We start from the raw sequence: 15,805 nt of genomic DNA on the forward strand, positions 1-15,805 counted from the left end.
CTTCCTGACTCAGCTTTAGCTGCAAAATCTTTGCAGCCCTTTTAAGAGGCTCTCCCATAAAACACTTGAATGTTTTTATGAATAGCCTATAGCATGCTTCTTGGTGATGGAACGGACCTTGAAATGCCATAGAGTTGTGGCAATAAACATGGCTCTGGACAGTACTCCACCATGAAGCTTGATTCTCAGAAAGCTAAACAATAGGATGGATCCAGCCATCAAAGCCACAGCTTTAATTTGCTTAGCAAATTAAAGACTCATGTGGTCAGAAAAAGAGAGTTATATATTTTTTTTTTGTTTTTTTTTTTTTTTTTTTTTAAATTTTTTTTATTTTTTTATATTTAAAAATTTCCATCTCCTTCCCTCCTCCTCCCCCCTCCCTCCCCTCCTTCTCCCCCTTCTCTCCCCTCCTTCTCCCCCTTCCCTCCCCTCCCCTCCACCCATACCTCCCCTCCCTCCCTCTCAAGGCCAAGGAGCCATCAGGGTTCCCCACTCTATGCTAAGACCAAGGTCCTCCCACCTCCCCCCAGGTCCAGGAAGGTGATCGACCAAGCTGAGAAGGCTCCCACAGAGCCCGTCCATGAAGAACAATCAGAGCCCAGAGCCATTGTCCTTTGCTTCTCAGTCAGCCCCCGCTGTTGGCCACACTCAGAGAGACGGGTTTGGTCGCATGATCCATCAGTCCCATTCCAACTGGAGTTGGTGATCTCCCATTAGTTCTGTCCCACCGTTTCCATGAGTGAACGCACCCCTCTCGTTCCTGACTTTCTCCCTCATGTTCTCGCTCCTTCTGCTCCTCATCGGGACCTTGGGAGCTCAGTCCAGTGCTCCAATGTGGGGCTCAGTCATCTTCCCCATCTGTCGCTAGCTGGAGGTTCCCTCACGGTCCTGACTTTCTTTCTCATGTTCTCTCTCCTTCTGCTCCTCATCAGGACCTTGGGAGCTCAGTCCGGTGCTCCAAGGTGGGGCTCTGTCATTTTCTTCATCTATCGTCAGGTGGAGATTCTATGGTGATATGCAAGAAATTTATCAGTATGGCTATAGGAACTGGCCTTTTCAGGCTCCCTCTCCTCAGCTGCCCAAGGAACTAACTGGGGGCGTCTCCCTGGAAACCTGGGAACCCCTCTAGGGTCAAGTCTCTTGACAACCCTCAGGTAGCTCCTTAAATTAAGATATATGCTTCCCTGCTCTCATATCCACCCTTCCTATATCCCAAGCACCCCATTCCTCCGAGCTCCCCCCGCTCTCCCCTTCACACTTTTCTCTCCCCATCTTCCCTTGGCCCAGTCTTGCCCAACCCTCAAGTTCCCAATTTTGCCTGGCGATCGTGTCTACTTCCAATATCCAGGAGGATTACTATATCTTTTTTGGGAGTTCACCTTCTTATTATCTTCTCAAGGATCCCAAACTTATAGGCTCGATGTCCTTTAATCATGGCTAGAAACCGAATATGAGTGAGTACATCCCATGTTCATCTTTATGGGTCTGGTTTACCTCACTCAGAATAGTGTTTTCTATATCCATCCATTTGCCTGCAAAATTCAAGATGTCATTGTTTTTTACCGCTGAGTAGTATTCTAGCATGTATATATTCCACAGTTTCTTCATCCATTCTTCCACTGAAGGGCATCTAGGCTGTCTCCAGGATCTGGCTATTACAAATAATGCTGCTATGAACATAGATGAGCATATGCTTTTGTTGTATGATTGGGCATCTCTTGGGTAGATTCCCAATGGGACCTCCTGAAGTTGAGCAGCTTCTGTAAAGCAAAGGACATTGTCACTAAGACACAAAGGCAGCCTACTGACTGGGAAAAGATCTTCACCAACCCTGCAACTGACAAAGGTCTGATCTCTAAAATATATAAGGAACTCAAGAGACTAGACGGTAAAATGCCAATTAACCCAATTAAAAAATGGGGCGCTGAACTGAACAGAGAATTCTCAACAGAAGAAGTTCGAATGGCCAAAAGACACTTAAGGTCATGCTCAACCTCCCTAGCTATCAGGGAAATGCAAATCAAAACAACTTTGAGATATCATCTTACACCTGTCAGATTGGCTAAATTCCAAAACACCAATAATAACCTTTGCTGGAGAGGTTGTGGGGTAAGGGGCACACTCATCCATTGCTGGTGGGAATGCAAACTTGTGCAACCACTTTGGAAAGCAGTGTGGCGGTTTCTCAGGAAATTCGAGAGTTATATTTTAAAGATGCATTCAAATGAGGAAAACCTCTAAATATTTTACAGTGTGTTTAAAAATATATGTAGGCTTGGGGGAGAAAAGAGAAAAGGATAAAGCCCTTAAAATAAAAAAGAAAGAGAGTAGTTGGGTATGGAGGCACACACCTTTCATCCCAACACTTGGGAGAAAGAGGCAGTCAGATCTTTGTGAGTTCAAGGACAGCCTGGTTCACAAACTGAGTTCTAGGACATCCAAAGATACACAGAGCCTTTCTCAAAAAGTAAAACAAAATTAAAAATTAAAAAAAGAATTAGAGTTTAAAATAAAACCATGTAAAGATGGAAAGTACACAGAGAGTCTGGATACTGTATGTTATTATGTTGTCTTTAAATTGGTTGATGGCTAAGGAAGGATCAAAAGCTGCTAAAAGATATTTGATTATAAATGCTGCTGAATTAATCCAACATATATATTTTGAAAATGTCTTGACTTCAATATTTAAGTCAAAAGGTATGTTACTTTGAAGAGGTTTTGCTTTTATTTCCACAGAAAATGAGAGGTTATAGATTCATTCTGGGCTAAGAAAAATCAGGTTTGATCAAGGAAGACCCGCTGGTGAATTTCCATTAGGAGCAGATGGTCCAGATCATCCAACATTTTAGAGGACCTCTGTTGGAGTTTTCTCTGAATTCTGCATCCAGAACAGATTCAAGACTGCTGGCTGACATGGTCAAGCCTCATAGAATATTCCATTCAGGACTTGACCATAATTCAAAATTTTCTTTAAGTCCCCATAAGATTATCAGTGCCCCCAATCATTAGGAAGTAGCCAAAAAAACCACACTCACTTTCCCAAAAATGGATTATGGATAAACATGTTGGTTATAAGTTGTTAAGGATAATGGTCAGTAGAAAAGCTAAACAAAAAAGATTTGATTCAGAGTTCTTGTTTAAAAAAAGAGGGAGGGAAGTGCTGTAGGATAATGGTCTGTACTAGTATTTTCAATAAATGCTGATTGGCTAGTAGCCAGGCAGGAAGTATAGGCAGGGCAACCAGGCAGATGTAGAGAAAGGGTGATGAGAATTCTGTGAAGAGGAAAGAGTCAGTCTGCAGTTGTAACCCAGCCTCAGAGGAAGCAGGATATGACTGCCTTGCCAAAAAGGTACCAAGCCATGTGGCTAACACAGTCAAGAATTATGGGCTAATATAAGTTATAAGAGTTAATAAGAAGCCTGAGCTACAAGACCAACCAGTTTATATTTAACATAGACCCCTTTGTATTTCTTTGGGACTGAATGTCTACAGGACCTTGTGGGACAGAAATCTTAGCCAATATGTACCCATCATGGTCTTGAACTTTTTGCTCATATTCTCATTCTTTCCACTCTTTAACTGGACTTTGGCAGCTCAGTCCAGTGTCATGAGTGGTTTATTATAGAATAAGACATTTAAGGTGAGAGAAACATAAACAGGTTTAAATATTTTCTTTTTAAATTTTTTTTAAATTTTTTATTTTTAAAAATTTATTTCTTTAAGTTTTATTTTTACTTGATGTGCATTGCTGTCTTGCCTTTGTGTGTTTCTGAGTGAGAATGTCAGATCTTCTGGAATTAGAGTTACAGATTTGAATCTGGGTCCTCTGGAAGAGCAACCAGTGCTCTTAGCTCTTGAACCATCTCTCCAGCCCAGATTTTATTTTTTAATTTATTTCTTATTAAAATGTATTTTTATTGTAAAAATGTATACAATATATTTTGTATATTTATCCTTCCCCAGTTCGTCTTGATATTCTTCATCTTCCTCCCTACCTAACTTCATGTTCTTTCTCTTTCAAACAACAAAATTCCAACAAACAAGAAACAAAACAAACAATAAATCAAGACCCTCCCCCACAACCAAAAGTTAAAAAAAGATTAAAAAAGCACTAAGAATGTCAAAACAAACAATGAAACAAATGCCCCACAAAGTACTATTTAGTTTGTTATTTTATTAGCCAATTACTGCTGGGTGAAGGAGGCATCCTGAAGTGGAGTTGATGTAACCAATAAGACTCCATTGGAGAAAACCAATTTCCCTTTGTAAAACAGTATTCATTGCAGAGAGCTTCTTAGTTAGGGGTCCCATGTATACCCCCAAACACAAGTGCTGGAAACACATGAGGCATAGATGTCAGCAGTATCCCAGGTCATGAGTTCAGTGGGAAGATTACCTTGGTACAGATCTCTAAATATCCTAATAGCATATGGTATAACCAATTCACTATGATTTTTCTATTGCAGCTTAACAAATTACCATTAACTGAGTATCTCATTCATTCATCCTCAAGTCTGTGCCCCTCAAGACCAGCAATGACATGGCTGGCTTCTCTGTTCAGATGCTTTTAAAGTCTAAATTGAGAGGGAATTGAAAATTTTCTTTTTAAGTGTGACCTCCTTTATCCCCAAAGATAGCCTCAAAAATCCCAACTCAACATCAAGTCCCAGTCATGTCATGAGTAATAATGTGTTGAAGCTCTGCCATTTTTATTACTAGTCCCTCTGAATGTGGTTGACAGTTGTGTGGCTAGGGCAGACCAAGGGACAACTGGGAAGTAGGATTTATACCTACTGCTTGTACTGGCTTTTTGGGAACTAATTCTATTTGAATGGATCCTTTGCTCAGCCTAGAAATAGTAGGGAAGGTCCTGGACCTTCCAAAAACAATGTGCCTTACTGTCTCTGAGGATTGAATGGGGGTGGGGTGGCAGGGTATGTTGAGGAAATGGGAAGAGGGGAGGGAGTGGGAACTTAGATTGGCATGTATAAGGAAAAACATAGTTTCTTTTCTTTTTAAAAAACAAATAAATAAATAATAAATAAAAAGAAAAACCTTTCCCTACATTTATAGAGATTTGCCTTCCTCTATCTCCTAAGTTTTAAGATTAAGTGCATGTGAAATTATGCATTGCTGTGTTTTATCTTTTACCTCTATTTTATTTAGTTGATACAAGTTCTCTTGTTTTATGGGAATGTAAAAATCACCTGCCCTCTAGGTCAAAATATCCTATAACAATCCTAAATCCAAGGAAGTGACTATCTCTCAGTAGAGATCAATTGCCATTGTATCATCTGAGAGGAATTTTGACTGACTGTCTCTTGTGAGGTAATGACAGCTACCATGTGTTAATGAATGCAATATCCATGCTTTCTTCAGAACTCAGTATTTGTCAGCTCTCCTCCTTATCCATCAGCTCTTCCATTTTTTTGAACCCTCTTCCATAAAGATCCCTGATTCTTGGATAGTGGGAGTTTGATATACATGATTCATCCAGGGCTAAGTTATTTTACTGGACACCTTGACCTGTTATGAGTCTCTATATTAAACACTACCCACCTCAAAAAGAAGATTTGGAATAAAGACCAAAGTTGAGAACAACACAAAGCTTTTGGAATGGCCACAGATTATTAGAATGCAGTTTGGTTGTATGACTGTTTAGCAGAATAATAACAGTATGTTCCCCACTTGATCCCTGAATCCATGGTCTCTGAAATACTGAAATTTTGTCCCAATTTGCTCTAATAGGCATAAAATCTCTTCTATGGGTCTGTCCTCATACCCAATTAGAAACTGGTTGATTACTACCATAACCATCATGCCACTATTATAAGTTTTGGCATGTTTTAATGCCAGGTCAGTGTTGTATCATGAATGGTTCAGCACCAAATGAGATAGTGATTATTTTCTCGCCCTGTATTTCTTTGAGAAGACATTTGTAAAGAAAACCACAGTTTGTCCCCTTGCCGTCATGGAAATACATATTAAAGCTACTTTAGTTTTCATCTTAACCTTAGTCAGAAAGCAATCATCAGAAAGCAATAGAGAAGGGAACAAATGTTGGAATAGACTTGGGGAAAGTGGGACACTTATACACAGGTTGGTGAGAGTGAAAGCTAGTGTAGCCACTTTGGATATCAGTATGGATGTTTCTAGAAATAGATCTACTACACTACCCAGCTATACCACTACTGAGTATATAACCAAAGGATTTCATATTTTATGAAAGAAATACTCACATATCTATGTTCATTCTTACACTATTGACAATAATAAGGATATTGAATCAAACTAGATACTTATTAAATGAAGACTAGCCAACAAAATACAGACATGCACAATGTAATATTACTCAGCTATACATGAAATGAGATTATAAAATTTTTAAATGAATGAATTACATAAAGAAAAAATATGTTATGTGACGCTACTAAGGCTTCCCAATACAAACCCCATAAATTCTCTCTCACATAAGGAGTCTAGCTTCAAACCTTCTATTTTGTATGGTTATCAAGGAGTGCATGCAATGCTTAGGAAACTAGAAATGGACTATTGGAGGGGCATTCATTTAAGGAAAAATAGTAGTACAAAGTTTAAATAAAAGTAGAGAGAGACAGTGACGGAAGCAGAAGGGTTCTGGCAGATAGCAAAGGGATGGAATGGGGAATTGAATGACCAGAAGCAGTGTTATGCCAAGTGAAACATACATGAAGAAGTAACTTGGAAATTCATATTCTCACAATCCAAGTTAAAAAATACAATGAGATAGTGTATGTGTTATGAAAAAAAAACAGGAAATGGGGAATACTGGGAGCTAAATGTTTAAATGGAAAATAGAAAGGATGTGTTGGGGAAAGGAAGGGTAGGGCTGGGTTACGCACTACTTAAAGTATTAAGTTGGAGTTTCAGTGAGGAAGTCTGCTCCCAGAAGACCTGCATTATTATAGAAGAATCTCAGTGCCAGGCATAGACTTCCTCACTAGAACTAGTGTCCCAGAGCAATCCATGATAACACAGGCCATTGGTGCTGCTCTTGGTTATTCACCATATCCTCTAGATGGTAAGACCCTAATACAAAGATAGCATATGTTTTGATTAAAGGACAAGAAGAAATTAGTTTTGAACTAACCTGGAAACACTCTGTGCTATATCATAATTCTGGCAGATGCTATGTAGACTACTGGTAGAGGAAGACATCCATGCTCATATTTCTGCACAGTCTCTGCATTCTACCATACCAACCTACTAGGCTAGATATAACCAATGCTGTGGCATAACTGTTTAGGGTCTTACTATTATATTAACTAGATTGACACCTACTCTGCAGAAGGGGAAATTCATATTGATATAATCGTGGTCAAAACTCACAGCTAAGAGATCATAAACTCTAGTGGGAGAATCTATCAATGTTGTTTGTTGTTTTGGTCATGTTATCTAGCTTCCTTCTTATTTTTTTATATCCATAGAGTATTACTGCTCCCAACCTTGGTCCCATTTCTTATTGCAGTGGGTAGTGGTTAGTGCAGATACTCATTATTGTTCAAAGTACTAAGACTAAGTAACAATTGGTGATCAGTCATAGATGAGTGTTCTACTTTTCTCTGTCCCTTCAAAGACTCAAAAACATTTTGGATAAAGAGGCAGAAAGAAAAAATATAAGAACTGGAGGATAGGGAGAAGTGGCTGTTGTACACATGAACTCCCATTAACTATACAAGTGCCAAATATGGAAGACCACCCTTTGAGCTATTTTCAGAGGAGTCCTAGAGGTTCTCAAATCAATGCTATTGCAGTTGTCCTTGGTTCCCACCCAGAATTCGAAGCTAAGTAAGACACCACACATTTGGTTCAAATTTGAGAACTCTGTCAAGAACTGACTTGGAATTCTCCACCAAAGGAACTAGTTCATCTACAATTGTAAGAGAACCCTAGAGAATCTAGACAACAAAGAAGGCCCTATGAAAGAAATACATGAATTGACCAAGGAAACAGAAATATATGAGTTCTCTTGAGTAAACTGGGAGCATGGGGAACAAAGCAGGAGGATGAAAGGGGAGGGGGAGAAGGAGAGTAGGGATTAAAAACAATAAATTATATAAAGAAGAGATATATAACTGTTTAAATAGAGAGCATAAGTGACCATGAGGAGTCCAGCCACAATTGATAAAGCTACAATCCTCTACCGATAAATCTACAACAAAACGCCTCAATCTAAAGCTCAGGAAATATTTCAGAAGAAGAAACTGAAGTAATTGACAAAGCCTCCCAAGTGTTTGAGGACATATCAAGAAATCTGCACCTGGGAAATCTCAACTGTATGATTGCCTAAACAAGAACTCCTGTTAACATATGACATGAATGTGGAAATTTCCCAAGGTGTCGTCCCTAGATGAAGAGTGACAGGGAAACTATGACCTCTGCGAAATACTCTTTTCTCCAGGGATGAATTTCTTATTGGTTTTCTCATCCCCAGTGGACAGCCTAAATTGTAGTGAGGAGCAGACGGGCTACGTTCCTGCCGCCCTGGCTCCTGCACGGCTAGCTTAAAACCCGAAATAACAACACACAAATTGTATTCTTTTAAACACTGCCTGGCCCATTATTTTCAGCCTCTTACTCACATCTTGATTAACCCATATTTAATAATCTGTGTAGCACCACGAAGTGGTGCCTTACCGTTTAGTTTCTAGCATATGTCCATCTTGGGCTGGAGCTTCATCGCATCTGGCATCTCTCTCTGAGGAGAGGCACGGCAGTCTGCCTAACTTAGGAGAGGCGTGGCATCTTACTGATCCTTCTACCTCACTTCCTCTTCCTGTTCTGTCTACTCCACCCACCTAAGGGGCGGTCTATCAAATGGGCCAGGCAGTTTCTTTATTAGCCAATGAAATCAACTCAAACAGAAGACTCTCCCACATCATTTCCCCTTTTTCTGTTTAAACAATAAAAGAAAGGCTTTAACTTTAACATAGTAAAATTACATTTAACAAAATAGTTATCAAGTAAGAATTAGTTACAATACTTATATCCATTTTATCTTTATCATAACAAAGGAAAACTTTAACTATCTATCCATTCTTCAACTCCATCAAAGACTCCAGAAGGATATAATATTACCTAAGTAAATAAGAAGTAAGCAACTTACAAAACTCTAGAAATGACAGAGACATCTCGCTGCCTGGACAGTCACCCAAAGTTCCTCTGTACCGTTGGGGCATCCATCTTCGGCCTTCAGGCCCATAGTTTCCAGCAGACATTTACATAAAGCAAGAAATTTCAAAGACAGTTCGGTCACTTTCTGCTGTGTCCTGCAGAATGTCTTGCAGACTCTTTCATGAATCAGGAATCCCGAAAGATCATCTCACTTTTAGACAAGTTCAGCAGTGCTCTCTCTGAGGGTTCTCTATGTCCAGTTTATGCAATAGTCCAGGCAAAAGCAGTTTCTTGCCCAAATGGCTATCAAACTCAATAAGGAGCCTCTTCGATGCCCATCTTCCTCTTGAAGTAGATTGGTGCTGCCAGGAGCAGACATGTCTCATTGTCATGAAAAACCCTAAGTTATTAAGACATTTAAAATGCAATATTCTGTAGTCTTTGGAAGATATGAAGTATGCCTATCTAACTGAAATATATCTCTATATATCTAGAAAATCTAACTAACATGACTACAAGCTTAACTATTATCAATGATTATTCATTAGCAACCTATATTTCCTAATTATACATTACATTTTTAAACGAACTACACAATCACAATACCTTAATCGTTATTAGAAATACATATACATATAACAAAATAGACCTTAAATTTCTATCAATAAGGCAAAATTTATACCAATGTAAATTATTCATATCTATATAATCTCCCCCTTTAAATGTAAAAGAACATTTATAAACAATATTTGGGAATATGGGCGTAGTTATTTCTCTCCAAACTGCTTCCTGCTGAATGGGGGTGCTGTTAATTAGGTCTTTCATGGTGTAACCTGTGTGCCAGGTTCATCTCAGTCATCAGTTGGGTGAAGTAATTTTCTGAAGGTGTTCACAGCAACCTTTCAGGAGGGCGTGGTCTATCATACCATATTGGGATAGAAGCAATCCACATGGTCTCATTTTCTGTAAAAACAAAAGAAACTCCTTTCCAAAGCATCATGTCCTTAGATCCAAATTCTAAAGTCAAGGTATTTTCAAGATATCTTTCTTGGATTAGTTCAGCAGCATTTGTAAACAAATATCTTTTAGCAGCTGTTGCTCCTTCCTCAGCATTCAAACAATTCAAAAAGAGCATAATAGCATACAGTATCAAGATTCTCTGTGTATTTTCCATCTTTGTGTGGCTTTATTTTAACTTTTATTTTTTGAGACAGGTTCTCTGTATATCTTTGTCCTGGAATAACTCTGTAGACCAGGCTGTCCTTGAACTCTCAGAAATCCATCTGTCTCTGCCTCCTCAGTGCTGGGATTAAAGGTGTGTGCTACAACACCTTGAACTCACAGAGATCTTTCCATCTCTGCCTCCCAGGCATTCGGATTAAAGGTGTGTCCTGCCACACCTTGAAGTCACAGAGGTCAATCTACCTCTGCCTCCCAAGTGTTGGGATTAAAGGTGTGTACCACCACAACAAACTACTTCCTTTTTTTTTTAAGAACTTTAACCTTTAGCCTGCATATATTTTTAACACAGTGTAAACCACTTAGACATTTTCTTCAACTTTGAATTTTTCTTTTACTGTATATCTCTCTTTCTGACTACATGAGTCTTTACTTTACCAAACAATATCAGTAGGACTAAAGCCGTGACTTTGGCGGCTAGATCCAGCCCATTCCCTAGCTTTCCAGCCTCATGGCAGAGGTACCACAACTCTTTGGCGGTTCAAGGTCCCTGCCAGCAAGCAAGCTGGAACAGTGTTAAACAACACTCAAAAGCTCCATAGTCAGGACCGCCTGCTTGAAAGAGTCAGAGTTTGCCCTGGCAGGATGACCCAGAAAGCCGGCATTTTAAAACAGCACAACTTTTTTCCTGCTACGGCTGAAAACAAACAAGCATGCAGTCAGCTTTTATCAACGCCATTTAAGTGTTTCGTAGCAGGACCTCTTAAAAGAGCTGCAGGGTTTTGTAGCTAAAGCTGAGTCAGGAAGCCTCTCTTAGATGAGAGCGCTTGCTCAAATCCGAGAAATTGCTGCTATCAAGAAAACATGCTTTACTCTATTCTTTCTCAAGCTTTCACAAACATTCTGTGGATTCAGTTATCCACGTGGGCGCCATTCTGTAGTGATGGGCTGTGGGCTGCATTCCCGCCGCCCTGCTTTCGGCCTCCTGACTAGCTTATGCCCCAAAATAATAACACACAAATTGTATTCTTTTAAACACTGCCTGGCCCATTATTTTCAGCCTCTTACTCACATCTTGATTAACCCATATTTAATAATCTGTGTAGCACCACGAAGTGGTGCCTTACCGTTTAGTTTCTAGCATATGTCCATCTTGGGCTGGAGCTTCATCGCATCTGGCATCTCTCTCTGAGGAGAGGCACGGCAGTCTGCCTAACTTAGGAGAGGCGTGGCATCTTACTGATCCTTCTACCTCACTTCCTCTTCCTGTTCTGTCTACTCCACCCACCTAAGGGGCGGTCTATCAAATGGGCCAGGCAGTTTCTTTATTAGCCAATGAAATCAACTCAAACAGAAGACTCTCCCACATCACTAAATAAAACCACATAGGAACAACACTAAGATAATTCAATGGTGTGTGTGAGAGAAGAGGCCATCAATTGAAGGAAGTTCGGGGTAGGGGGGAAAGGTTGGAACAGAAAGGCACAGGAATAAATTATGTAAATGCACTATTCACATATAAATTTCTGAAAAATAAAATGCCTTTTTATCAATATTTAATTGCTTTTACTTTCTTCTATTAACTTGTATATTTGTTCAGTTTTCCAAATTAAAACAAATGTTTCATTGTTATTAGTACTTATACTACTCTTGCAAACATCTTTCTGACATATTCCCACAAAAATATATTACTCTGATACTCCTTCAGTGGTCATCATCATGTTCTAACAATAGTGCCTTGATGTCTACCTCACCCATCATCAGAGTAAGTCCTTCCCAGAAGACTTTCATGGATGTAAACTCATCTTCCTTCTTAGTAAAACACTCTAATTTCCTTCTGACCTATTCTCACCCTTTATCTTTAAAAGAAAGAAAATCGGCCACCCATAATGCTGACAGTTATAAAAAACAGCTCTAGCCGGGCGGTGGTGGCGCACGCCTTTAATCCCAGCACTTGGGAGGCAGAGGCAGGCGGATCTCTGTGAGTTCGAGACCAGCCTGGTCTACAAGAGCTAGTTCCAGGACAGGCTCCAAAGCCACAGAGAAACCCTGTCTCGAAAAAAAAAGGAAAAAACAAACAAACAAACAAACAAAAAACAGCTCTATGAGTCTTATTAGGTTCATAGAGGTTATGAACCTCTGAGATTGTGCCATAACGAATGATACTGTCCTAAATAGAACTGCACAAAAGAAATAATATGAGGAAACAAGGAATATTCTAAAGGACACACCTCTGAAGACTCAAGATTGTATTTTGCCCTTTTTGTTCCCAGAGAAACACACATTCATTTTACAAAAATGTACTCATCCCTGGTCTGTCCTGAGACACCTGAGAACCCTGATTCCTTACTGAATTACTGAACTGAACCAGCCCTGCAGCTGTGCATAGGCCCTGGTGATTTGCATGTGCTCAGAACACAGCCCACTTCCCTGAGGACTTCTTCATAGGACTGTCAGTTTGTGCTGTAGTCAGTTGTGACCAGGTCAAGCATGGACATGGGGTTCTCCACTCGGTTCCTAGTTTTCCTGCTGCTCTGGTTCCCAGGTAAGGAAGCACAACAACGGTTATTTTCTTAGCTTATCTGGAGAATCCTGATTGATTAATCAGATAGTTTGTCTTGCCACATGCTTACTCAGTGGCTATGTTTTTGTGTGTGTGTATTTAATTGTAGGTGGCAGATGTGACATTCGAATGACACAAACACCATCATCCCTATCTGCATCTCTGGGAGACAGAGTCACCATCACTTGCAAGGCTAGTGAGGACGTTGATACTGGATTATCGTGGTACCAGCAGAAATCAGGGACAGCTCCTAAACTCCTCATCTATGAGGCAAGCTACTTAGAAGATGGGATCTCATCTAGGTTCAGTGGCAGTGGGTCTGGCACACAGTTTTCTCTCACAATCAGCAGTCTGGAGGCAGAAGATACTGCTATTTATTACTGTCAGCAAGGTTATGATACTCCTCCCACAGTGATACATGTCATGTCATAAACTATCTAGAGAGGCAGATGTATGAGTCTGGCCTGGCTCTCTGTTTCTCCTGGTGTCTGAATCAACTGAGAATGTTTGTCAGGCACTGGGTACCATTAAAAAAAACTGGGATTTTAGTGTAAGCAGTCAGCAAATCTCACAAGTCCCAATTCATCATCTTTTCATTGTCAGCAACACAAAAAGAATTACTATCCTCACAAATTCAGTAAATATACAGGTTATAATACTTAGTGTTCTGAGTTGTATATTCAGTTGAGATCATGAAACAAAGCACAAAACACCATAAATGCAAGAAACTAGAATTTGAAATCTATTCTGCTGCCATTAATATTCTGAAGTGATGTCAGGTGTTTAGGAAATTTAGCAATATAAGTAAAGGATATTCTTCCTACAGAGAAGTTAGAGTTCATTTACCAAAGAACATGAGGATCAGGTAAACATGTGCTCCTGATACTTGGCTTGTAACCCAGGGTTTGAGTACCAAGTCTCTCATCTGCCTGAAACAACACAACAGTAATTCTAAAGCATTTACTTTTATCCTTCTGTATGCAGTTGCTAGAAGAAATTGGACTGTGTTTTTTTGACTTTTAGATGCAATTTGGGAGCTCATAAATGCATATTTTTCTGAGAAAAGATACATAGTTATATACATGGTGCAGAATTTACCAGCACCAGGTATATAACAGTCATCCTATTAGAAAGGCAAATTAAGTTAGCACTCTGCCTTCTTGAAAATTTTGAGCATCAATTTACTTGAATATTAAGAAAAGAAAAAAGTTTATATACATGTCATGGCATTCCTTCCTTTCCTTTCACATTATGGCTCAACAAAGATTTTGAATTAGCTCTTTTTATTGTTTTCATTGAGTTTTATATTTTTTCTCCACTCCCCTCCCTTCCTTTACTCCACTTACACACTTTCCCATGGTCCCGTTGCTCCCCATTTACTTATGAAATCTTGTCTTTTTCTACTTCCCATGTAGATTAGATCCATGCATATCTATCCTAGGGTCCTCTTGTTGTCTAGGTTCTCTGGGATTGTGAATTGTAGACGTTTTGCTTTATGACTAAAAGCCACTTATGAGTAAGTACATATAATATTTGTCTTTCTGGGTGTAGGTTGCCTCACTCAATATGCTGTTTCCAAGATCGTCTCACTTGCCTGCAAATTTCAAGATGTCATTATTTTTTCTGCTGTATAGTACTCCATTGTGTAATGTACCATATTTTTCCTATTTACTCTTCAGTTGAGGGTTATTTAGGTTGTTCCCATGTTCTGGCTATGACAAACAATGCTGCTATGAACATAATTGAACACATGTCCTTATAGTACAATCGACCATCCTTTGGGTATAAACCCAAAGGTAGTATAGCTGTGTCTTGAGTTAGATTGTTTCCTAATTTTCTGAGAAATTGCCACACTGACATCCAAAGGGACTGTACCCACCAGAATTGGAGGAGTGTTCCCTTTACTCCACTGACATCCACTCCAGCATATGTTATCATCACTGTTTTTGACCACGGTCATTCTTACAGGTGTAAGATGGAATCTCAGAGTTGTTTCCTCTTGTTGTTCTGGATTTTTCCTGTGACTAATAGGAAATGCCCTTTGTCTCTTTTGTTAGATTTTAGTTTGAAGTATATTTTGTTAGATATTGTGATAGTTACACCAGCTTGTTTCTTAGAAATCTAATACATTTGATTGGAAAATTTTTTTCTCAACCATTTACTCTGAAGTCATGTCTGTCTTTGAGGTTGAGGTGTGTTTCTTGTATTCAGTAGACATAGTATTTTGTCTTTTCATCTAATCTGGTAGCCTACATTTTTATAGCTGAATTGAGTCCATTTATATTGAAGGATATTCCTGTTTTTTAGTTTTTATTGATGGTGACGTTATTGTGTGTGTTTTTCCTTTTTGCAATTTGCTGCTGTGAGATAATCTATTGTCTGTGTTTTTGTGGATGTAACTAACTTTCTTGGGTTGGAGTTTTCCTTCTAGTAATTTGCGTAGGGCTTTTTTTGGGTGCGGTATTGTTTAAATATATGGTTCTGTCATGGGTTATCTTATTCTGTACTTTGTACATCTATGATAGATGAAAGTTTTTCTGGGTACAATAGTCTGGGCTGGCATCCATGATCTCTTAACATCTAAATAATACTTGACTAGGACCTTTAAGCTTTCACTGTTTCTATTAAGAAATCAGGTGCAATTCTGATAGGTCTGCCTTTATATGTTATTTGGCCTTTTTTCTTTGTAGCTCTTAATACTTTTATTTATTCTGTATGTTTAGTGTTTTGGTGTTTTGTAAACTTCTTGGATCTTCATAGGCATATCTTTCTTTAGGTTGTGAAAGTTTTCTGCTTTGATTTTTTTGTATAAATTTTCTGTGCTTTTGAGTTGGACTTCTCCCTCTTTTATATTTATTATTCTTAAGTTCGGACTTTTCATGGTGTCCCATAATTCTTGAACTTTTTTC

The 15,805-nt window shown here is 39.1% G+C and overlaps 1 gene segment (V, D, J or C); it reads left to right on the plus strand.

Moving 5' to 3' along the window:
* Window positions 1-12,802: 12,802 nt before the first annotated feature.
* LOC119807193 lies at window positions 12,803-13,328 on the plus strand. The segment is given in 2 exon segments: window positions 12,803-12,878; window positions 13,006-13,328. Coding segments are annotated over 2 exon segments (378 nt in total).
* Window positions 13,329-15,805: the final 2,477 nt, after the last annotated feature.

The sequence above is a fragment of the Arvicola amphibius genome, chromosome 2 (assembly GCF_903992535.2).
Source record: "Arvicola amphibius chromosome 2, mArvAmp1.2, whole genome shotgun sequence".
Taxonomy (NCBI): Eukaryota; Metazoa; Chordata; class Mammalia; order Rodentia; family Cricetidae; genus Arvicola; species Arvicola amphibius.